Here is a 24,892-nt window from a genome sequence, read left to right as displayed (position 1 = left end):
GGCTATGATCCCGACTACGTGGACAAGCAAGACCATCTCTGCGTCTATCAACATCTGTACATCAGAGGGGGCACCGAGGCAAGCATGGAGGAATTAAACACCGATTGAGACTTCTCTGATCCTGCTAGCCAGTGTGCAGGCATCGGACGTTAAGCTGGGTGGCCTCCGTGCCTGCGTCAGTTTCCAGCAGGATGTCAGGAGCTGTGGTGTCCTTTCGCCGAGACTTGACTGGATCCTGGAGTGCCGGTGTCATTCAACCAAGTGACTCTTTTTCTGTGTGTAAATCCGACGGCCACATTCTGCTTTTCCTATTCCTATGATCAATCATGCACAGGTTGAAGGAGCTGATGGGATTATACTTTTCACATGACGAATAAAATGAATGTGTTGGTTAGTTGATTGAAAATGTATTTGGCAAGAGAACAGGTCAGCTCAGCAATATGAGCACTAGTCATATAGAAGATAAAATGAGAAACACTAAGATGTAAGATAAGATGGGATGACATACATAAAATATAGCACTATATACATATATCAAAACAAGGATTGTGTGAAAAAGTGACAAGTTTATCCAACAGTATTGCACAAATGTAATGGAAAAAAAAGAAGTGAGACATGGGATATGAGAGAATGGAGCAAAATAAATAGACAAATAAAAATAAATCACGATGTACATACAGGAAAAAAAGGATTGTGTGTGGCTCAGTAAGTCCCAAGTGATGCTGTCTCTATGTTTGCTGATTAATACCATACACATCCTTTTTATTTGACCTGTAATTCCCATTTGGCTAGTTCAGTGTATTGCTGAGGTGGAACCACAGACGTGTTAGAACTCATGACACATGGGATACACAATGTAACTCCTACATTTGACCTTTAGCTTGGTTGTTATTGGGTCTAAAAAAACATCAGGCATTTTAACACAGGATATCTGCCACTGAAATCTGTAGTTTTTTAACTTTTCTAGTAATTTCAGTACATCAAGACTTTGTATTTGCACATTTTGATCCCTACCTGGTAGACATTGTCATAAGTGAGTTAGCTTTCCAAACTATCATCACTTCCATCAGCACCCCTTCTCCGACCTCTGCTCCTCTTAAGCAGTGCTGCTATGCCATTACATTCAGACTTTCACTACCCACAGCACGTAGGCGCACACACATTTAGTTAGCTTGTAGCCTCCAACCCCTTCATCAGCTTCCCTCTGTCCTCCCCCCCCCCCCCTCAGGGCATGGCACCATACACATACAGCAGACCCCCGGCTCTTTGATGAGTTCAGACAGCCCTATGCAGCCCCTCTCACCATGCGCCAGCTCTACCTTCTATCACACTGCTTCTCTACCCTTCCCTTCTCCCTCCCCCAGTCCCTCCCTCTGGGCCCATGAGATGCTCCAGGAGCCACAGTTGACTCAGAATATTCCATGGGCAACTTATCTGCACACAAACTTTCTTCTTCCCTGCTGAGGCAGAGCACACACACATAAGCCCTGACGTGTACGCGCATACACACACGCACCGCCTACTTGAAGAAGGCTAAAATGAATTTGAGAAAAGCTTTTCAACCAGTCCTGAAATAAAAACCTGGGCCTCTGTCACAACACACTGCATAGATGCACATAAACATCAGCAGAGTATTTATTTACAGAGAAGGAGGAACACAAATTCATTTTTTCTTGTACTTATTTGGGTGTTAAAGTTAAATATATATTTTTTGCTGTCTCTAAACGCCAGGATTAATGGTTGACGTTAGCCAGTTCTTGGAGGCTTATCCATTCCCCTCATTTTCACATCACAGCCATGGGACCCAGTGTGAAATGTGCAAATTGACCATCCCAGAGTAATTGCGAGGCCATCTCTTGTGCTCTCCCCAGTAAAACTCCCACCTTCATTACCATTCATGAAATGCAGCCCTTTCCCAGGAAATGTGGAGAAATGCAAATGTTTAAAGGGTGGTGGAGGCAGTGGCGGTCTGCGGGGAGACCATTGTGCCCCGCTCAGGTTGGCCATGACTCTTATTTACTGTGGCAGAGACCCGTGTCGACTCATACAGACACACACAAGGGTGTACACACTCACACGCACGGTGCAGCGAAAGCTCTTTCTTTTACTCTCTCCTCTCTCTGTCTCTCTCACTCTCTGTGTCTCTCTCTCTCTGTGTGTGTGTGTGTGTGTGTGTTCTCTCTCTCTCTCTCTCTCTCTCACTCTCTTATACACATGTATAATATGACAAAGAGCAGGATGATGCTAGGAAATTGAGTTGAGAGTGAAAGTAACAAGGGCACGGGGGATACTTCAGCATCAGAGAGAATCAATTACCATTAAATCTAAAGGAGGAATTGCACGTATGTGGTTTCTCGACACAAAGATTATACAGCATGAATGATGTTAGTGAAGGTGAGATTCTCCTTGTATTAGTATTATGAATCACAGAGACTGTGGGTGCCATGTACCTGCATATAATGAATTTAGCAAAATAAAGCGAGTCGGTGGAGGAACTCCGAGGCAAGGCAACCTTGGATATAAAATCAACCCAACTTATGATAAAGTAATGGATGCACAAGAGGCAGTAATGGATTATCAGCGAGGCTCTTGTTTTCATATCTCGCTAAAGACTTATTTAATGGGTCTAAATACCGGTTCGGACAGCTAGTTACGCAATAATGTGGAATAAAGGGAAATATTATTTATCTTTAGTGTGGGTGTCCTGCTTGTTCAGCGGTAATGATTACATTACAGTCATTGGTGCTGGCTGCATGTACAGTATATGGTGTGCAGCCTCGATACCACTGTAGCCAACGGGAATGTGCTGAAATGATACGACAAATGTTTCTTCACTGCAAGATAAACTACACATATTCCCCCAAGACGAAAAACCTGCAGTGACACAAAAAGGACTTTATCTCCAAAGACACATTACATGTTCGCCTACTCTCCATATACACTGGCCAAGAGAAGAAGAGCTGGCACAGTATAGAATACAGACGTGGGGAGAGATGGTATATATAGCTATAACCAGGAAGTACAGTAAATGGTAAATTCAAAGAGCTACCTCTCCACTACAGCAGTGGATAGGATTATAGAGTTGAGCTGACAGCCAGTAAATTGGATTTTAGTCAAACCAGGGGAAGGAGGGGGCTCTGAACACAAATTGGAGGGGTACAACACTGACAACATATGCCAAATATGAGAAATGTGCCATTTTCACGATAGACACAGACACTGGTGTGCTCTGACAGGAGACATCCTATTTGCAAAAAGGTGATTTCATAAAACACAAGCAGAAGGAGAGCGAGAGATTGAGATTCCTTGTTTTATTCCGGTGTTAGTAGTGAGTGATAATAGTTCTCCCATGAATCGCTGAATGCAAGTAATAAAACCAGCGTTTATTACCTTTTGTATTTCCCCTTCAAGACACAAACATCATATTTGTACACGATTAGATTTGATTCAAGTCACTTTTCTTCCTTTGTCTCCTAAAGCCGTGTCTCTCTGCAACGACAGCCATTTTAGCTTCCCTTGGTCCCTTCAGGTAGAGAACTACAGTACATGCTGTGTCGGGGTACAAGAGAGAAGTTTTAGATTTAAAGGGACCTCCAGCACTGTGCCCCTCTTGTCTCCCTAAAAGATGCATTACACTGAGTGTGAGATAGATAAATGAAATGAGAGAAAATGCTTTAACTTGGCGCTAATAGTGACAATGTGTGGGTGGATGAGAGGGAGGATGATGACTGTAAACTCACATTAGGAAACATCTCCCCCTGTTGGAGGGACTCACATTCAAACAGCACGCATGAGAAATGATGGTAACAGATTACTGCATCATTTAGCTGTGCTATAAACTGCCTGCACACACACACACACACACACACACACACACACACACACACACACAAGCAAGTGTGTGACCTGGTTTAGCTGTATTATACTTGTGAGGACTAGCTCTACACACACACACAACAAAGTGCACCAAAAAAACTATTCAAATCTTTCTGTGGAAATAGAGCCTGCCAGCATGGAGGTAACAAATGAGGCCCTTGAGCTTCATTCTTCTGTCTTGAGTCTTTTAGTTTCACCTTATTGAACTACTGTCTCCCTCTTTCTCTCTTTCGTTTTTTTCTCCCTCTTTCACGTACAGTATCTCTCTTTCTCTCCTCTCTCTCTCTCTCTCTCTCTCTCTCTCTCTCTCTCTCTCTCTCTCTCTCTCTCTCTCTCTCTCTTTCTCTCCATCCCAGGCTGGTTGGGCTATAAGGGGTCACATGTGACAGAGCTGAGAGTCAGCGAGTCACAGAGCAGCGCTACAGAGATAATTGCCATGTGATAAAGAGGTGATTGCCTGCTGGCACCAGGGGAGAGTAATGCCATCAGGTTGCAATAAAAAAGCAGATGTCTGACACTAAATGAATGCTGCTGGAGCCCTGGCAACTTTCTTTGCTCCCTTTCATCTCACACGCTTTTCTTTTGTCCCCCTTGTTTCTGTCTGCCCTTTCTTCCCTTTTCCTTTTCTTTTCAAGAGAAAGCAGAAAAGGTTGTGTGTCTGATGATGAAGACTCAGTTCTGCTTATTCTTTACCAGAGACATTTGCTATCTGCTGGGTCGTGCATAAATAAAGAAAACGGGAATGGTTTTTGAATATAATGCCTTTGAAATTTTGAAAAAAAATTGCTTTTGCATGTACATATAAAAAGTTAAATGAAACTACTTTGAAAATCTCTGTCAACATAACCACTCTGCTTTCTGGTCTTCATTTTTTTCTTTATCAGAGCCAGTTTGTATTAACCACTGCATTCCAACGTAATTATATGCTTGGGTTTCCAATTTGCTGCATTTGAATTTGAAACGAAGCATCAATGAATGCAAGAGTTGTTATCCATGACAATCTGACAGATGGCATTAAGTGTTGCATTATCTAAAACATGCATTGGGAGAGAGGCTGGTATTCTGGAGATGCTAGTATTCACTCCTACTCCATTATTACCCCATCCATGCTTGTAGCTAGGCCACAAGGCCCACAACGAATAGGCTGCAAGCTTATTAGAATCAGTCCTCAGTCCTCGCTGATAGCTGTGAGCAGAGCCAGAGAAAAGACAAAAACACCAGTGAGTGGAGTGGCAGTGTATTTATTCTGTAATACCAGCCCAGTCAGACCCTGTTCACATCCTAATGGGGGGCAGTCACAGCATTGCCAAATCAAGGGAGCCCCAGATCCTCTCGACCTCTTTGTTTGTTTCTGTGTCATTGCTTTTGTTTAGTTTCTTGTTCCGTTGCTGTCTTTTGCAGCTATACCCCCTTAAAGGCTCAATTCATCTTATTTGGAAAGGAATGGATGATTCCCATTTGTCACGTTAAAATTATGCAAATGACAAAAGGCGTTAATAGATAGCAGTGGCAAGGCATGTGGCTAATAGATGAGATGCCAGCGCTGGGCATTCTACAGCGGGACAGCTGCTTTCAGGTTACCTGACAGGGGCACTGAGGGAAAATAATTGGCTTTTCCGTTGCAGGGTCCCCATGCAAATACAAGCAGAATGGCATTCTATACCTCCAGTGTCTCACCAAATCGTCATTAGCATTAGTGCCAGTGGCAGAAGAGTTTGATTTCTACTTCTGCAAGTCATTCTCAGGCCACGGCAATCAGTAGCTCCCCTGACACATAGCAGCTATGTCTGTATTAAACAGATGCAGAGACAGGGGTAAGAGGTTGGTCTAGCTGTGTTCGTATGCCTATATCACACCGGTCTGGATAGCTACACAGCCAGCGAAAGATTGTTGATAGCCTAGGTAATACCCACTGGTTCACAAGCTGCAAAAGCCATTGTGCAATGATGGATTTTCTTATGAATTAGGCATTCAGCATGTGGTTTGCACAGAGAGAATTTAAGCTGAGTGCGGAAACTCAAATAGTCTCTATCGCTCTTCATGCATGTTGTGTGTGTGTGTGTGTGCGTGCATGTGTGTGTGCATGGGTGTGCGCGTGTGTGTGTTTATGAGGGCAGCGGTGCATGTGAGCATGAATAAACACTCTGTGGGCTGCATTTGATGGAAAATGGTTTCAGCTCTCACTTCATGCTAAGTAGAAATACAGAGTGAATGAAACACTATTGATTTTATCTCTTTGTGGAATTGTCCAATGGGTGAAAATCGACTGTCATTTCAATTTTTTGACTAACATGCTGTATTACTAACATGGTCTGGAATCTGAGTTGCTTGCTACGCCTGCATAAAAAAATATTGTTTTAATGACTCAGGGTCTGGATTCAGTGACACCATAAAACAACCAAAGTACAGTAGACAATGTTGTTTGGCAAATGTATGTGTATGGAATGTATGTATGTGTCTCTTTTCAGTGGCAAACAAATGCTAATTTAATGAAGCTCCAACACCAAATGTATTCTATTTGCAAAATGCTATCTAATTTTGGCAAAACTAGCCCATAGATGGGCCTAGTGGTTTCTGATGAATTATAAAACAAAGCTAATTTATTTCAAACTCTGCACGTCAGGCGACAAGCAGCTATTATTACAAATACATCAGAAACATTAGAGATGGGGCCAGGGAAAAACAGGAGAGTTTTAGACGTCTGTGCAATTTCTATACATCCAAACAAGAGTCTTGTGAAGTTTGACAATTGTAAGGGGAAAGTATTGCAACACTTCTGCAAACTTTGCCTTTTCCCTGAGCACAGAGATAATGTCCACATGTCAATGCCTTGATTTGTATGAGCCCAACAGACAGCTATTAAATCTTTTCTGCAGCTGGTGACAGGCTTCCTGCTGGGAGGATAGACAGATTCACTAAACATAGGTTGACAGGCTTCTTTTTTCTTCCCTTTCTTTTATTCCGCTCTACTTTCTCTGTACTTCCCATGCACTATCCATCCATCAACCTCAACATACATCCCTCCCTCTGTTCTACCCTTGCTATGTTTCTCTCTCACTCCCCTTCTCCCGTCGTCTTTGTCTGACTCGTTCCCAACTTACTATATTTTTCATCACCATCTGTCCTCCCCTCACCTCTCTCACACCCCACTCTCCCTCCTGCTCTCTCACACACACCCCTCATCCAACCCTCCTTTCCTCCACCCATCTCTCCGTGTCCCTCTTCTTTAGCTAATGCAGCAGCAGGCAGCCATCATGGCAGCAAGCCACGGAGGTTACCTCACGCCAAGCGTGGCTTTTCCCGCCACACAGATCCACCAGATGGGGGCGCTCAACATCAACAGCCTCCCACCCACCACCATGACCCAGGTGTCGGGTGAGTTTCATCAAGCCCTGGGTGAGCACTTAGTTTCATTCCCTTTCTTCTTGTAAGTGTGTGTGTGTGTGTGTGTGTGTGTGTGTGTGTGTGTGTGTGTGTGTATGTGTGTGTGTGTGTGTGTGTGTGTGTGTGTGTGTGTGTGTGTATGCTTGTGTTAATGCTTGTGTTAATGTCTTTCTGTAAGTGCGTGTAGAATTTGTATGGGTGTGTGCATTTGTACATGCCAGGGAGGCTCTTGTAGGTCAACTTTTGTTTTTATGATATGATAATGTCTGTTGGAATATAAATTCTGTGTGTGTGTGTGTGTGTGTGTGTGTGTGTGTGTGTGTGTGTGTGTGTGTGTGCGAGCGAGCGAGAATAAAACTAGAGCTGCAGCAAGGCCAAAAGGAAGGGTGACTTCTTACTGGTATTCAGAAATGATTCCACTGGACAGATGAAAGATGAAAAATACAGTCAATTGAATTTGTATGTTTATGTTGTTGTGAATGCAGAAAATATTTGTGGATAGCAGCAACAGAATGAGGAATATCAATAAGTAAGTTTACAGATAAGGCGCTAATTTCCCCGTGGTATTTTGACCTTGCGCTTTGAAGCACTTGTGCATGATCTGCATTCAGTTGGTTTTGTTTTCCATAACAAACACCTCCTATGCAGATACATTACAGAGGAAAGGGAAGGACTTTGAAATACCTACCCACTGCATAACATTAGCTTATTCAGCAGTGCTTCATTTTCCTTGAGACAGAGGAAACTTCAAGATTCTCCACTCAACAAAAGCAAGAGCTGAAATAAATAATACAGTAGCCAAGTCTTTGTTGTGCTCAGCTCACCTACTTTGTCAACACTGCAGTATTGAGTTTTTAAGGTGATGACTTTGGTAACTTTTAACCAATCAGTGCGAGAGAGTGAACCGCCATCAGTGCAACAAGGCCTATTTTAGATTGCCTTTACAGCCATCATAGGGATCCTTACTAAAAAAGTTGCTGCACTATATCAAATTCTCTCTGTACTGTGGTTCCTGTGGGGAAGTAAAATATTCTCTTAAGTTGGTATTCTGTTCACTTTTTCATCCACCGACACAAAGAAAGGATGGTTTTATTGTACAAATCCTGTTTGGTCCTGATTCACTTACTTCACAACAGCCAGTTGCATTAAAACTAGAAAGGCACTCGGAGAGCGCAGACCTTCGCCAAGGCATGCCCTATCTCACAATGTAAATGCCGTATGAATTTTCCCAGTCGGAAAATCATTTTTCTGATTATTCCGACATCACATGAATGCAGCACAAACGCCCTATCTCGCAATGTTAACGCAGGTGAAAAATATGTGTATATCCGCCCTGTGATTCGGCTCCACTCCAAAATGTAATGGGTTCTTCCTTGGCCCATGCTACACCCTTTCACCAAGTTTCATGAAAATCGAGCCAGTAGTTTTTCAGTAATCCTGCTGACAGACAAACTGAGCCGAAAACATCCCCAGCGGAGGTAATGAACAGGACAGATAGCAGACCAGGTGTGGAAATCAATGCTACAGGACCCTGATTAACCTTTAAATTACAAATGTATCCACCTCAAGCCAAATGAACGCATGTACATCAAGTAAGATGATGGAACATGCTGTTTGTGTACAGTACATCTGCAATCATTTTCAACATTGGGCAATATATCTGGAGAGGAGATCCATTTGTCAAATATTCATGGTGATGTTTTCAGTGCAAAGTGTGCACTTTTGGGCCGGCATAATCAATCAGAGACAGTGATTAAAAGTGGAGTTCAGTCTTGCTGAGAAGCCTCTTATTTTGATGGGTAAAGCACTGACAGGATGGCAATTCAGATCTTTGTGTTCTGCATGCATACCTATATTTTGCAACACAATAGTGCTGATGAAAGATTGTGCAACCGTATTGCAAGGAACTCTGTGTATGTGTGCGTGCGCGCGTGCATGTGTATTGGAGGCTTTGTCCTCCAGTCTGATTGTATTGTTTGTGCTATCTTTGTATCTCTTTTGAACTTTAGCCTCTCGAAAGTTCAAATCAGTGCCTTACTCTAAAGTAAATATTGCAAAATGTTGTTAGATATTCCATGAAAGCTAAACAAAACTGTATAGGAAAATGTAAGGCAGTGTTGTTTCAGTTGGCAATTCCAGGAGCTAACAATTTGGCTTTAGCAAAAAAGACATGTTTGTGTCTCAAACAAAGACAGGAGGAAAGGAAGAGAAGTAAGTGCCTCTAAGTCTGTGAATCTGATGTGTGAAGGGGTGCCATTTACAGGATGTTCTTTTGGACATGCTTCTGTTTAACTACAGTCGACTAATTACCTTTCATTATTGAATGCAATATATTATTAATCCTTGAGGGAAAGCATGGTTTTCGTGAATTCTCAAGGACTATCACAAATATGATATGTTTTATTTCCCCTTTCTTCATTCGTTACTTTGAGTGTGGCTGTCAGCAGCTGCAGGAGTGGTAGTGTAGCTTTGGTATACAAAGCTATTTTTCTCTCCCCCTGTTTTTCACACTTGTGGCTATGACTTATTTAGAGTTCATTGAAGGAATACATAACATTACTGGCAAGGCTGTCTGTATAAGTAGGCCAAGAAACTCTGACACTATTTAGAGACTGTAGGATGTCTGCCACGAGTCAGTGGAATAAATCCTTGTAATATCAGAAACTGTTTTTAGGGTCTGTGCGCAGGGTGCTTCTCTGCTTCGACAGAGGTGTAAATTATGTATTAAGTTGTCTGATCAACCAAATTAGAGGTCTAAACAAATCTGTGAATTCTGACATTTGGCAGCTGTGTCAATTGTACAAAAACATAAAAGATAGAAAGGTCAATGTCCCCTTTCCTTCCAAAATGAGAGCAATTGCCATTTGACAGGTAGACTACCGCCTTTCTGAATTACCTACACGGCTTTGCATTACCATAAAGCTCCAATAGTAGCTTAATAGATGGAAAACCCTGCCTGATGTTGTGGTAAATGTGACATTAATCTTTTATTCAAATGATCAGTATAACCTCTGTAACATAAAAAGTCTTGTTTGTGACAGCAAGCCGAATTACAAAGAGGCTCAGAGGTTAAGGGTGTTACTCTGAAAACAATGAGACATCCATTTGATCAACAGATGCAAAGCATTTAAGCTTGATGGTGCATAAGCCGTTTGCCAGATGGTTCAGCTGATTAGAGCATGTATCCTTACAATGATGCATGATGATGCTTTTTGAAAATAATGTTCACCAGGTGCTGCTCCCTGACTGCTGCAGAAGAAAATAAAAGGGAAACAAAAACAAGGGAGAGAGAGGCAGAGCTAAAGTAACAGGAAGATAGAGAGAGAGGGAGAAAAAGAGGAATGAGAGGAAAGGAGGAATGGAGAGAGATGTGGATCCTGCTGGGTATATGTGGTGAGGAACATGTCGTGTCAAGGATGCTTTGTTAGGATGTGAGAAGTGCATAATCAAAGTCACTCTAATGTTCTGTTGCTGCTCTACACTGAAGATGTACATATTCCACAAAATATACTGCAGATGCTCCACAGCCAGAGACAACCCACTCAAACAGGCAGACTGGATGTGCCACAACATCCCTGCTGGATTTGTGCATGGATACACTATTGATGCATAACACTTCCATAGTGACAAACACCATGAAGCTAATAAGCTGTTTGACACAGTGATCTTTCTCAATATGTGCACCTGTCCTTTGCGACGCATCATACATGTTATACACACATTTTATATTTAATGGCCAAGTCTAATGCAAACAAATGTTAAGGGCAGGCTGAAGAAAATGAATGAGAATCCCAGAGATTTACTGCTATTAGTGATGCATCACAGCCAAGCTATTTGGAACAGAACACAGTTCTGTCGTGTGTTCAGAGCCAGATGAAACAGCTGAGGAAATGAACACCTGTGTGTCTTAACTGATGCTGTGACCTCCAGCAAAAAATGCATTTACTGTATTTGCTTTTTTAAATACTTTACTCTTCCCAAGATTACTTTTACAATCCTTTTATCTTCAACGGCAAAGATATCAACTTAGAAACATGTCCAGTTGCTCGAGTGTGCTATTGTCTCTCCAATATAAAGGTGTACCCCCTTACAGTTTAAATCAGGCCTATTGCAGAACTATCAAATCCCAGGAGCACAAGTGGACAGTTCTGCGACAGAAAAAGGTATCCCTGTTCCTGGTGTGGGCGACTACTTTCAGAGAGCACAGCCGCAGTTCTCGGATGGACCAAACCTGATGCGTGTAAGCAAAACTGAGCTTCACAAGCTGCCCAGCTGCACTGCTCAGGGATCTGAAAGTCAGGCACATTGGTATGGACAATGCATTGTATGTACTTTAGCCTCAAGAGTGGAGCAGGCAGCACTAGAGGTTTGTTGTGTGGAAGTTGTATTTAGTACATTGGCCTAAATTGCATTTGATACTGAAGGTTAATGGTTTGAGTTTCACATAGTCCACTTTAAAAACAAAAATCACAAATACTTAATAATTATTCAGGAAAAAAAAAGGAAAGTTCTCTGCGCTTCTGCAGAACACAACAATCAAGTGCAACCAAGGCAGGACACAACAGTATAAAATAGCAAAAAATTGCCGGTGTAACACAGATGTCTTCTTACTTGATGGTTTTATTTCTTAAGGTGCATAACAGTGACTAACGTTTCGATGTAATGTTACATCGAAACTTTATAATTATTGTTAACATCACATGGAATGAATGTGTATTTTAGGGGTGTGTATAGTTAGGGACCGATGTCTTTTCTCTATCGAACACATTTCTCAGGGAGGATATACCACATTTGACCAGCAGTGGTGCAGTGCCTTAACCTGTCGCACCAGAAGCTTTGTTACACAGAACCATCTGAGAAGCCATCATTAGAAAAGGGCAGGCGCTTTAAAAACAATACCTGGCAGGTGATTGGACCATCTGTCTATCACCTCCGCCATTGTTGTTTTGAACCAACAGCCTCGGCCGTCACACGCACACCTAAACCATGCCCGTAGCTGTCAGCAGCTCCCCACAGGACGCTGATTGGTTCAGTCCGCTGGTTGTTCAGACACAAACGCATTCTTTGATGCCTGACAAGATGGATTTTCGTGTGATATGTGATCCCACGGTGATAGTGATATCGCGAGAATCCAGCTGCCGTGCAAGGTTGAGCGGTGTCTATGGTGGAGGGAGCATAGTTTGCAGGTCCTGTAGTTGGTGTGCATCTTGTATACGAGACCTTAAAAGCAGGGGAAATGGGTGGTGGCATTGTCTACTCCAATACTTCTTAGGGCTGTCTTCTATTATCAAGCAAGCAAAGGTTGTTAATGTAGGTGGAGCACACTTTAAGACACTGCAGACCTCTGCTTTATAGCTTGTGGCTTGACTTTTCATGTTCAATTTAGTTACAGCTTCCTCAAAGCTCCCATTCTCAGACGTTCCTGATGGAGATGTTGATAAGGTGTTTGGAACTTGACATTTTGCTATTTATTGTTACTCCCAGAAAGCAGAGCTCTTCAGTATGCTAATCATTGAAGAACATAGCAGACTCTGTATTTTAATAGTTTAAAAATGTTTTTTTTGCTTCTCCAGGTATTTATTTATTCATTAATTTAAGCTTCCACTTCAGCCCTCAGCCAGAGACGTTACATGGCTGTACAGAGTTACATCATTAGCATAAAAGCACATTCTCAAAAACATCTAACAAAGTCCACAGTGGAGATGACAAACAGGAGGAAGATTTAATAAATGAATTAAGGTACTAATCCCACTCTACCCAATCAGAAATCCCTCATATTATAGGCTACAGATGGAGTGCACATCATTGGTCTTTGTTGTGATATCAACCAGTGTTTAATTAAAACGTAATGTCATAAAGTCCTTGAAAACTTTTTTTTTTATATATTTCTCCACTACATTGAATACTCATTACTGCTGGTAAATAAGCAAATATCAAAGTAAAAAATTAATCATCTAATCTGCAGCATCAGGCCTGTGTAGATGATTGACAGTGGCCTGGCAACACACCAAATAAATACACATCTCCAATCAAAACAGAGTTCTGTGTGTCAAAGTCACATAGTTTTTCTTGGTATGCTAACTGGCCTTTTAAAAAGCTGCCCTTCCCATATTCAGATATATTATTCACACTTTTAAGGACCAGACAGACATTTTCTCTTTGAGTGTAAATGCATCACATTTTAAATCAGTTAGATGAAAGCATCTGTTCTGAGTGCTTATTACTTGCTCCAGCGAAAGACAAGCCCTTGTGCTGGTAATGACTGCACTCTCCACTATGGGTATAGCATTGCTCGTTGATTTGAATGTATAATTAGCATAACAAATGCTTCTGTCGCATGTGAAGACTTCTTTTGTGAAAGCAATCGTGGCAAGGAGCAAATCAACAGTTTTCCCCCTCTAAGAAGCAGCTTGCAAGAATATGAATGTAATTCTGCTTCCATAACATAAATATATGTGACATACACATATCCGTACTGTTTTGCAGTGCAGGCCTCTTTCTTGCAGTATTAAGAGTGGAGAAGTGCTAGTTAGTTGCTCGCTGTCTAGAATATGTAATCTGCTGTCCCGTAGATTCGTATTCAGCCATGCCAGAGTGGGGAACAACATGTCATTATTACAGGCCAAGACACACAGCACACACTCGTGTGTGTGCATTGTAAACAGGCTATGAATACACTTTCCCACAATGCAAGAACTAAATGTCCAGTGAGGTATAAAATGAAAATGTCTTGTTATTTTCTAGCTCAGTATAGTAGGAAATACTTTCCCATTTTCAACTGAGGAGAACTTTCTCAGGGTCTGCTCATTTTGGATATTGGGTCATTGTAATAGTGAGGCTAAAGATGATGACTAGGCTACATAAATAGCTTTCTCATGTAATCAGTGTTTTATCGGCCATGGTGTTGCTTATTGTCTTTTCCTTTAACTCCATTTTGTGATCCAATCCATTTACAGCCGAGCTACTGTAGTATTTGTTACAATTCAGTTTAGTTATTGTGGATAAATGTTTCAGAGCTTTGCCTCACTACAATATCAATGCTCTCTTTATTACACTGTGATTGTTATGCTTATTCCCTGCTGTGACATTTCCAGCATGATAACCTGACTGCACTCGGTGGCCTCAATCTGTTACTTTTGTCACATGTTCTCCCTCACCACAGATGTCATGTCCAACTGCTGACCCTAGAACTTATGTAATTGCATGTAAGGGGTTCACACTACCACCTACTACTACCACTGCTACTCCTACCATCACTACAACTGCTACACATACATAGACGTGTGCTCCCACAGCAGTGCTAAGCCTTGGAAAATGAATTTGCCTGATGATGGAGAGGGTGCATTATCTGGCGGTACAGTAGAGTGCGTGTGGCCCGAGCAGACTAGCTGTCTCTAGCCCTCAGAATAGGAGCGGCAGTCTCCTGGGTCCTGGTAGGAGAATGGGCTGAAGCTGCAGTCTAATTCATCACAGCTCCGCAGGAAACAAGCAATCGTGGGGAGGCTTCAAAAAAAAAAAAAAAAAAAAAAAAACGAAACCAGTGCAAAAGACACAACAGCTCTCACTGGACTCGGGCAATTCCCCCTGGTCACTGCAGTTGCCTGCCCGACTGTCAGCCTCCTCATGAGTTAAATGCTGAAGCAGGGAGAGGAGACTAGGGGAGAGGAGAGGAGAGAATGTACATAAAGAAGAAGAAAAGCAATTCCACGTGGATATGTAGATGATTTTACTCAGTGGTGGGAGGTTTCAGCGTGTGATGTACAGCATATTTACTGTGGCATTAGCATAAATCTCAGCGAATGCTATGCGTATATGGGATGTGGTTGTTTACCCTATCTGGACCACCTCTCACAGGGGGTTCTTTACTCAGGCACCAGATTGTGGGGATATGGCCTGCTGTAAGGGTTTCCGTGACAACCTGGGCTTTCTGTCCAATCAGAGCGAGGGTTTCCAGATTGAGAGGTGGTCCTCAGGGGAGCTGTACTTCAACGAGCTTGGATGCTTTGCCCCAGAGCAGCCCTTTTAGAGAGACCATCACACAGTGAGATTTTGCTCAAAATGGGTACTTTGATGTTCCTGGCATAATTGGAAACACTTTCCAAAGGAGGGTCCTTTTAAAATGCATTGAATGAGAGAGGACAGGGAGCATCCAATTTCAATTCCACTCATGAACCATCCTGCAGCTGCCTTTCAGGCATGTACTATATATGTTATGACCCACCCATTTGTCAAACTGCCAACTGTTGTTATTTTGTCTTTTTTTATGACGTATAAAAGTAAGAGGCATCTTTGTGTTTTTGCTACCTGCTCGTTCAAGCAAATCTTCCGCTGTAATCTTCTATTTAGTCCGAATCTTTTTTTTTTCTTTTTTTCTTTTTTCTCTCAGTAGTTGCATAGTGGTTTCATCATCTTGAGCTGTACGAGCCAGCAGGGTATCACAAAACCACTGCAGACAGGCTCATTTTTCACAGGTTGACTTCCCTGCTATCCTGCAGGATGTGTCACGACAAACGGCGGATATGTGACAGACTCACGTCGCACCCGTGTCCTTGCATTAGAGAGTAGATGCAGTGCTGTGTGTGTGTGTGTGTGTGTGTGTGTGTGTGTGTGTATCTTCTTGTGCTGGGGTGTGTTTACTCTTTGTACACAGTAGGAAAGCATGTCCATGTGAACACGTACCTACGTCTTAATACATTACAACTGTTTTTGTAGTATCATGTCGAGCTATGTAGATAGAGCCACTAACGGTACACCTTTTTTTCCCAGCAGGCCTCAGTTCTCCACCAGCCAACATCACCACCTCCGCCGTGCCCAGCATCGTCACGCCCATCGTCAACGGATTCACCGGCATCCCTCATCAGCCCAACGGACACCCTTCTGTGGAGACTTTGTACACCAACGGCCTGCCACCCTACTCTACCCAGAGCCCCACGGCTGCTGACACCCTCCAGCAAGCCTTCACTGGAGTACAGCAATACACAGGTGGGAGACAGCTTTGTTTACTACGCTGTATTTCTGTGATTGTTTTACAATCCGCCGTAAATGCTGTAGCAGCTACGAGACAATTACTGCAGGGTTAAGTACTGTATGAGTATGTATTCAGATAGTGTCGGACAGCGCCTTAGAACATAACATCAGAGAGCCTTTAATTACACATGTTATGCTTGTGGGATCGTCCTACAGCATCCTTGACATTGTTCTCTGTGGGATCCCCTTCTTTACACTCATCTCTCTCTCTCTCTCTCTCTCTCGTACTCTTTTGTCCCCCTTTCTCTCCCTCTCTCTCGCTACCTCTCTCTGCAGCGATCTACCCAGCCACCACGCTGACTCCCATTGGCCAGACACTGCCCCAACCACCCCAGGTCATCCAGCAGCAGCAGCAGAGAGAAGGTGAGGGTGAGAGAACATTATTACTTTTTTTACGCTTCACACATCTCATCCCGTGTAATAGACATATAAAGCAAATGAGCATGAGAAACCAATATTACTTTTTAGCACTGTACACACCTCATTCTGTGTAATAGATATATAAAGAATGTGAGCGTGAGAGAAGAATATTACTTTAACGCTGTACACATCTCATTCACTGTAATAGATAAATAGAGAGAACAATGTTAGTGTATGCAGTTCACATCTCAATATAGGTAATAGATACATATAAAGTGATAGAATGATTGAACAATGTATATTATTCTGTACATCTTTAAATAAGTAACATATAATCTACATAGGCCCATGCCTTTTTTTCATAAGTAATAATTAGAGCTTATATAATAAAATCCCTAACTTGGAGAATAGTTGCACGACAACCCAGATGGAAATAAAAATAATGGAAATGTAGAAAGTAGGGTTACAAGAATGGTTTCCACCTACACCTACTGCCATTTACACAATAATAATTCATTCAGGTTGCATTGAAGTTGTGTATTTTGCAGTGAATTAGTAACAGCAGTTCATTTAGTATTTAGTATATGTGTTAATCAATGTAGTAATAGTCAGTGTTAAAAATAACTGTGTCAGACAGGAGGTGCAAAAGTATGATTGAAGGCCACATATGAAGCAATCAGGCCATCGGTTTTGCACATCGTATGACAGGTTTTCTTTTTTTCTTTTTTAAAAGCTCTTTTGATTAGTTTTGATCAATTAGATTAGATTTCAATATTTTGATAGTTGCTAGATGGAAAATTTGATCCATCGTCAAGCTTTATTCTTTCATTTTTAATCAGAAAAGTTTTTAAAATGTAAATAGAAAGTTCAATCCGCTCTCATCCATTGAATATCAGCAAATCAATGCAAAAACCTTTCAATTTATCTCTGTGTGTTTAAGAACAGTTATGTGTTATCACTGATAATGTCACAGACGTCCCGAGAATCTATTTCCACTTATCTTAATTCAGTCGACACGAGAGACCGCATAGATCAAAATGACAAATTCACAGCTTTCTCTCTCGATCCTTCACCAACCAACGCTTTTTTTTTTTCTCTCTCTCTCTCTCTCTCTCTCTCTCTCTCTCTCTCTCTCTCTGTGTCTGTGTTCAGGTCCGGAGGGTTGTAACCTGTTCATCTACCACCTGCCACAGGAGTTTGGAGACAATGAACTCATGCAGATGTTTCTGCCCTTCGGCACCGTCATCTCCTCTAAGGTCTTCATGGATCGGGCAACCAACCAGAGCAAGTGCTTCGGTGTGTTAATCACTGCCACTCACACACAGCTATCGAGTTAACCACACACAGTTATACCGTTTATTAGATTAGATTAAGGACCTTTTGCTTTTTCTGTACAATTTTCTCCTGACTTCTTAGATGAAGCATTGGGTATGATTATATATTTTTTGTAATTATTAACCATTGACATGCAGATGCAGTGATGGCAGGTCTGGGTGCACAGGCCTCTACTATGATGTCTGATATGTAAAGAAGTAGATATACAGGGGAAAATTACCTCACTGCCTATTTGCATCAATACACTCAAGGGAAATGTGTAATGGATGTTTTCAGGAGCAATGTTCTCTTGCACAAAACAAAGTTTGTTTTTGCACTCTGATGTATTGTAGTTTTTTTTAAATAGACGTTTGTGGGTGTTGTGTTTTTACAAGCTCACAGCTAAGGCGTGAAGCTTGATAGTGCAAGTTACATTTTCACAATAATTATTAATAATAATTTTTTATTTTCAGACTGCGCACCAAACTATTTGTTGAACAAACGTTTTTTTTTTTTTTTTTTTTTTTTTTTTTCTCGGTGCTGTAGACTTTGATGATGTTTGACAGCACCCAGACAGAGAGGGTTGAAGGATCTTACCCCTGACTGACTGACCTGAATTTGCATCTTGATGACTGTTGTGTTTTGGCATCAGTGCTGTAGAAAATGTGCTGAATACATTGTAGCCAAACTAGCCATGATGCAGTCGATCAGAGCCCATGTCCTTGTTTCTGTTTGGCAGCTGTGTAACCTGAAAACCTTGACGTGCTGTATTAGCATCCACATCACCGTTCTGTAACCCCAATATCTGTCAATACCCTCACTGCTGAGGCTGATTCACACACCTCTGCGCCTCCCGTCCCTTTTAGCTCCGTTAGCCAGCACACCAACTGGCCCCAGGGCTTATAACAACTTTGAGGAGACGGGGGGGCAAAGGACAGTTATGGATCAGCATTTGTTTTCACTTCAGGGAAGACCAGAACCCTGGGCTAAATTGATCGCCCACCCTGTCTCCCTGGGGGGACTTAATAACATATAAATTCATGAAAGAAGAGCTATTTGCGGTATTGACTTATACACTATGCATTTACAACATAATGTTAGGCCCGGGGAAACAGGGAGCATACTGGTGTAATTAATCTAGAGAGGAGAATGAGGGGATAAACCTAGATTGATGGTGTGCAAAAGACAAGGAAACGGAGAGTAAGAGACAAAGCACACGTGTAATGTGTGACAGGACTGAGCGGAGGGCTTAGAGCTCTAAGCTTGCATCTACTCTCCATCTTCTCTCTGCTCCCAGCCCGAATGTGTTAACCTGATGGTGGGTTAGGAGGTCACCTCCTTTCCCTACCTCTATACTTTTCTTCAGACTTGCATTCAGCCCTCCTCCGCGCCTCCCAGCCTTCGCCCTAATGGGCCAACCTAGAGCCGAGCAGGCCAGGCAGACATGTCTCCCAGGTGGCTGTGGACGTGGAGAGGCTCCTGCTGTTTTTCATGGGTCATCGGCTGCTCCTAATGACACCACAGACACAGGGGATCGCATCAAGCGGAGACACACTCCACTGCAGTTTCTGGTCACTGAATTCTCAAGGCTTTATTTTTACACATGATAAAAACAGGATGTTCAGCATAGTTTTGAGGAGGGGTAGTATCTTGGGGGAACTGCAATGTTTGCTCTTGTTTTGGTCAGACTACTTTGCACAGGGACTTGTGCACATTCGTTTTTGTATTTTAGGCTTTTTGGGGGTGTCAGAAAGCTATGTCAAAAAAAAAAAAAAAAAAAAAAAAAAAATATATATATATATATATATATAAAAGAAAGTATGACCTGATCATGATATAGATTATCTATATTCCATTAAACCCTCCAAAATAAGCAGTTCCATCCTATCCACCATATTATTGACATGCCTTACGCTTTTACATGCCTCTTTGAAGGATCACAGAACTGCCAATATTACAAAAACTGTCATCCCTGAGACAACTTCGCAACAGTGATGCCTTGTGACAGTAACACCCCCTCACTTGTTGCATCTGGAGTCCCACAATGGTTGGTTATTTTAGCTGTTGCTACAAGTCGAAGTTGTGCAACAACGAGCAGCTGGTCGGAATCTAATTCTAACACACTGGTGTTCACTGTGGACATATTAATCTCTAAAAAGAAAAAAAGAATCCTTCAAGCCTTTTTTCAGTTTAAAAACAACTTTATAGCACCCTGTCACAAGCACTGAGCATTTGCTCGGCAGCCCAAAGGTGCTACCTGCCTCAACATCGCCATCTAGACTCCTTCAGGAGGCAGACAAGCCATGTTGATCAAGCAGTGGGAACACCGAGAGAGAGATATTTGTTTATACCTTAACCACCCTTTTTTCCTGCAGTTTTTTTCCCTCATAATGATCTTGATTCTCAACAGGGCTGATGAACTTGTACTTTTTCCACAGGTTTCGTGAGCTTCGACAACCCTGCTAGCGCACAGGCAGCTATTCAAGCCATGAATGGCTTTCAGATTGGGATGAAGAGGTTGAAAGTGCAGCTAAAGAGACCGAAGGATGCCAGCCGCCCTTACTGACACAGCCTGCCTTCAGTATTCATTGCAGCAGCACAGGTGAGCCCTGTTACTTGTTTTAAGTGTCGTCCTCCCTACTTCTTCAGATTGGCTGAATTTAAGAGCATGTACTTTTATCTATTTGTCAAAGCTAAATATTTTAATATTTCTGGAGTTTACGTAGCTACAGACATTTAGATATAATATACTGTATATATATAAGGGTTGATTTCATATGCCTCACAGCAGGCGCATTAATTATGGGGAAATCTGTCATCATCGTGATTGACAAAGATTGATTGGTGTGCCAGTGTGGGTTAGCTCTCTCCAGACCATTTCACTGATATAATAAAGCCATATTGAACTATCCAAAGTTTAAAGAAGTGGATCTTTGGAATGACAGCTTAATGAGCACTGAAATTGCCTTCTTCTCTTTTTTTCTTCTTCTTCTATTTTTCAGGTTTTAGAGGACACGTGAAGATATCTCGGAGGAGTGAAACTTTTTTTTTTTTTTTTTTTTTTTTGAAAGCAAAAATATGTTTTAAAAAAATCAACACATAAGGAATCTTTGAAGACATATCAGCATTTACTTATGAAGATATAGGTTATGGCAGAAAAAGAAGATGCGAAAAAGGAGGAGGCGCTTCACCGGGGGACTTAACAGTAACAGATGGCACAGTGCAAGAAAGACGAGAAAAAAAAAAAAACTGAAAAAAAGATGTGATGAGACTGAACAACAGAACTTTTTCTTGTTGAGACTTGAATTGTTAATTAAGCAACAAACTAACAAACAAAAAAGCAGCAACAACAAATAGATTTCTATATACATATTATATACACATATATATAAGGAAAGAGGCGCTTGTGGCTTTTACTGTACTGGACAAATGAGGGTTAAAACTTGAAGATCAAGAAAAACAGTGGAAAAAAAGAAGCTATTCTATTCGTCCACTGACAGACTTTCTTTCTCTTTCCCTCTTTCTCTTATTCTCTCACCGTCTCTCTCAGCAAGCGCAGAACTATGACTCTTGGAGGTTACTGAGGTTTCCATTAGCAACAGTAGAACTGCAAATCTTTCACCCCTAAGGGACCAAAGGACCAAACATTTTTATTGTTCTGAACAGTAATATATAGTATTAATGATACTAATACTACAAACTACTACTAATAATATTACAAGTTAAACTTAAGAAGAAATACTAGCTTCAGGTTGAAGAAAAAAAAAAAAAAGAGGAAATGGGTTTTGGTTTCTTTTCCTTTTACATTTATAGCTACTGGGTTTAAGGAATATTAAAATAAAACAGAAAAAAAATGTATAAAGCTATACTATTTTAGTGGCGTAGAATATGTGGGTTAGACATTGTTTCGGGCATGTTCAGATATGTTCTTTTGCCACTCATTGCTTCATCTGCGTCACACCATTTCATCTCGGAGGTGTCGTCTGTCGGCGTCATTGTGTCAGAAGAAGAAAACAAGTCCATTAGTGCCAAATAGTGACACAATAACAGCCTCTTAACGCAAACATCGCTGATCCACGGTGTATTTAGCCATGTGTCGCTGTCTTCTGCTCTTGTCGGCGCGTTTGCAATTCCATAATTGAAGCAAGAGTAATTCCATGTCATTAAAGCCTTGATATTACAGATAATCTGACCATAAAGCACTGTGGTTAAAGTGCCGCCCGTCTGAGCTGGATACGCAGCAGTAAAACAGCACAGCATCTGTAACTGCTTAATAAAATATACAAATGAGCCTGACAGCAGTTACAAAAAAAAATTCCATCGGCGTGTCACAGTGGTCCCTGCCGGGCCGTGCCCTCTCCCGCTGCCAAGCTCCTCCAGCTGTCCTCAGCAGGTGAGAGCACACTCCCTTCCTCTTTTGCCTCCCCCCACCTCTCTGTCTCTCTCTCCTCACCTCCAAGTGCCAGCATATCTCTCTCTTAATATGGACCATCAGTTCACGGGTGCCGAGAGCCAACCCACAGCATAAAAAGGATAATGATAATATTGATCAGATGGGGAGCAGCCCCGCAGGGCAGAGAGATGCGCAGTCAATTGCGCATTGGCATTTTGAATGAATTGACTGAGAGTGACAGAGTCCATTCCTCTCTCAGTGGTTGCATGGGAGTCTTTTCTCCCTCTAAATACCATCCACAGTCTCAGAGGGGACCCCGAATCTGACAGAGGCCCTGTGGGACACGTCAAAGTCACTTAAATCTACTTCATTATTGCTAAAAAGTAAAAAGGTTGTGAGGGTTACGTGGCCGAGACAGGATCTGTATATAGTGTTTAGAGTAGATCGTACGAGTTCTTCAGTGAAGAGCAGCTGTATTTATTTTTTTTCTCTCCAAAGGGTATAATAGCACAGTAAGAGCTTGTACACTGTGAGGAACAGCCTGGCATTACCAGCCTTAGGAGGTCAAATTAAGAGCAAAATGATCCATCAATTAGACAGCAGCAGGCCTGTAAGTGTAGCTGCTACAGCTGCTGCTGCTTCAACCAGACGACAGCTTACCATTAGCGCTGGTCACACATGGCTCCTATATACAGTGTGGTCACGACACATCACGCTGTATCAGATATGATTAATTAACTAAACTAGCGTCATCTGTGGTGATGCTTTTTACAGAGACACGCACACACACATACAGTACATCTGAGATGAAATCAGTTTTTCATGACTTGCTTTTACTGAGTCGCCTTATTTTCATTTTTATTTGATTTTTTTATCCATTACATCCACTCAGTTGTCTTTGAATTTGAAAATATTTTCCAACATGTCCATTCATTGACTCAGTTTGCACTGAAGCAGCCTGCCCCGCAGGACTGTGTGTGACCTCAGCACTCTGATCATCGCTCTAAACTTTAGACACATCAGTGCTTCGGTCATCGAATCCCAATGCTGTCTCTGTGGCCGCATCCACACATGAAGAGTCTTCAGCAAACTGTAGTCTGGTACGGCAAATGGCATCACCTTGACGGTATCTTTTTGTTTATATTCTCTTTATTTGTAGGATTACTGGTTCACAGGATCAGCATTATTAGAAAGGGGACGTTTGATTTTTAGGAGACCATTAATGTTGCTCCCCTCGTTCACTGTATATCGTTCTCTTGCAGGCAATACTTAGATGCTGTAAAAAGAAAGTCTTTAAAAATGCCTTTTCTCATCATGAATTGCCAAATTATGCAAGCATATCCACTGCATTTCCTCATCAGACGTCAAACGTGCCAGATTCCTCGAAAATTTAAGATATGAATGTGTTAATTTTCATGTCAAGTATTGATCAGTGAGGAAAAGTATTTGATTTTGTGATACAGCATATCATTTTAGGAGGAAGGTCCTTTCAGGCTGTAATGGTATTCAATATGGTTTTCCAGTGAAAAGGTTAGATTTCACATGTATTTGCCAGAAGACAGTTTTTCCCCCTGGTGAGTTACTGTTACTGAGTTTCCTTTCTGCTGTCAGGGCCCAGCAGCTTTAGGAAGCTGTGATATATGCCCTCCTTTCCCCGGGCCATACAGGGCCTTATAAACCCACTCAAAAGTCTTTTCTCATGGGATTTCAACTGGAGAGTTTTTTTTTAAATTATTAAAATCAAATTAAATTTGGCCTTCACAACAGCTTGGGTAGTGCACATTAAAAATGCCAGCTGTGGCTGAAATTTAATGAGTTTGAAAAAGATGTCGAGTTAATTTCATTCTGCCAAAAGAAAGAAATGAAATTTGATTGAACTCAATTAAAAGGTTTGTGCATGGAGACAGTTAGTATGTGGTGCATAAGCCTAAATATACATATCTGTTAATTCAGAAAAGGGAAAGTAATGAATTGACATGTTTGAATGACCAAACTGACTGAAAACCCACTAAAAAAAAAAAAAAAAGGAAATAGCAGTAATGATTCCAAATAGTGTTATAATTTAGCTGCATGTGGTCAAACTAAAGTTTACTTTCTACATTGTTTTCACTCTTGCATCCTTTTTTTTTAAAAGCATTTTTGTCTTATATTTGTCATCCCATGGTGCCCTTTCAATCTCTGAGCATGCTCAATAGGGGCTGGGGGGTTTAAAGATTATGGTACTACTAGTATTAACAATATGATTCTTTAACTATGGTTTGAATGCTAAGGAGAGTAGCTTATTATAAATATGAAATCTGTATATTGTGGAAAATCAGCACAGGGCCTTTCTTTGGGTACATATAGACTAGGGTTTGAAATGGGGGAGTGGGAGGGGGTGGGTCGCTTTATAAAGATGTTAACTTTCTGGTTTCTCAGCACAAAGCATACAAAAACATAGAAACAGCAGTATGGAGTCTGTGATTAAGACTTTACTGACATGCAGGGTGCAAAAAGAAGAATCTCAGTACTATTCTTTAAACCTGGAAGAGAAAATGC

At 41.6% G+C, this 24,892-nt stretch overlaps 1 protein-coding gene across 1 annotated transcript in view; it reads left to right on the top strand.

Moving 5' to 3' along the window:
- The window catches only part of celf5a (cugbp, Elav-like family member 5a), a 196,629-nt gene extending 175,637 nt beyond the window's left edge, over positions 1 to 20,992 (top strand). The window contains exons 7-12 of the mRNA XM_028587205.1: positions 7,107 to 7,251; positions 16,030 to 16,242; positions 16,564 to 16,656; positions 17,800 to 17,943; positions 20,400 to 20,563; positions 20,964 to 20,992. Coding sequence (XP_028443006.1) covers positions 7,107 to 7,251; positions 16,030 to 16,242; positions 16,564 to 16,656; positions 17,800 to 17,943; positions 20,400 to 20,527 — 723 coding nt within the window. The 3' untranslated portion in view covers positions 20,528 to 20,563; positions 20,964 to 20,992. The remainder of the gene's footprint in view (positions 1 to 7,106; positions 7,252 to 16,029; positions 16,243 to 16,563; positions 16,657 to 17,799; positions 17,944 to 20,399; positions 20,564 to 20,963) is intronic.
- The last annotated feature ends 3,900 nt before the right edge of the window (positions 20,993 to 24,892 follow it).

Source organism: Perca flavescens, chromosome 9 (genome assembly GCF_004354835.1).
Source record: "Perca flavescens isolate YP-PL-M2 chromosome 9, PFLA_1.0, whole genome shotgun sequence".
In the NCBI taxonomy this organism is placed as follows: Eukaryota; Metazoa; Chordata; class Actinopteri; order Perciformes; family Percidae; genus Perca; species Perca flavescens.
The sequence above is the reverse complement of the archived record's forward strand: the minus strand, read 5'-3'. Positions and strand labels throughout refer to the sequence as shown.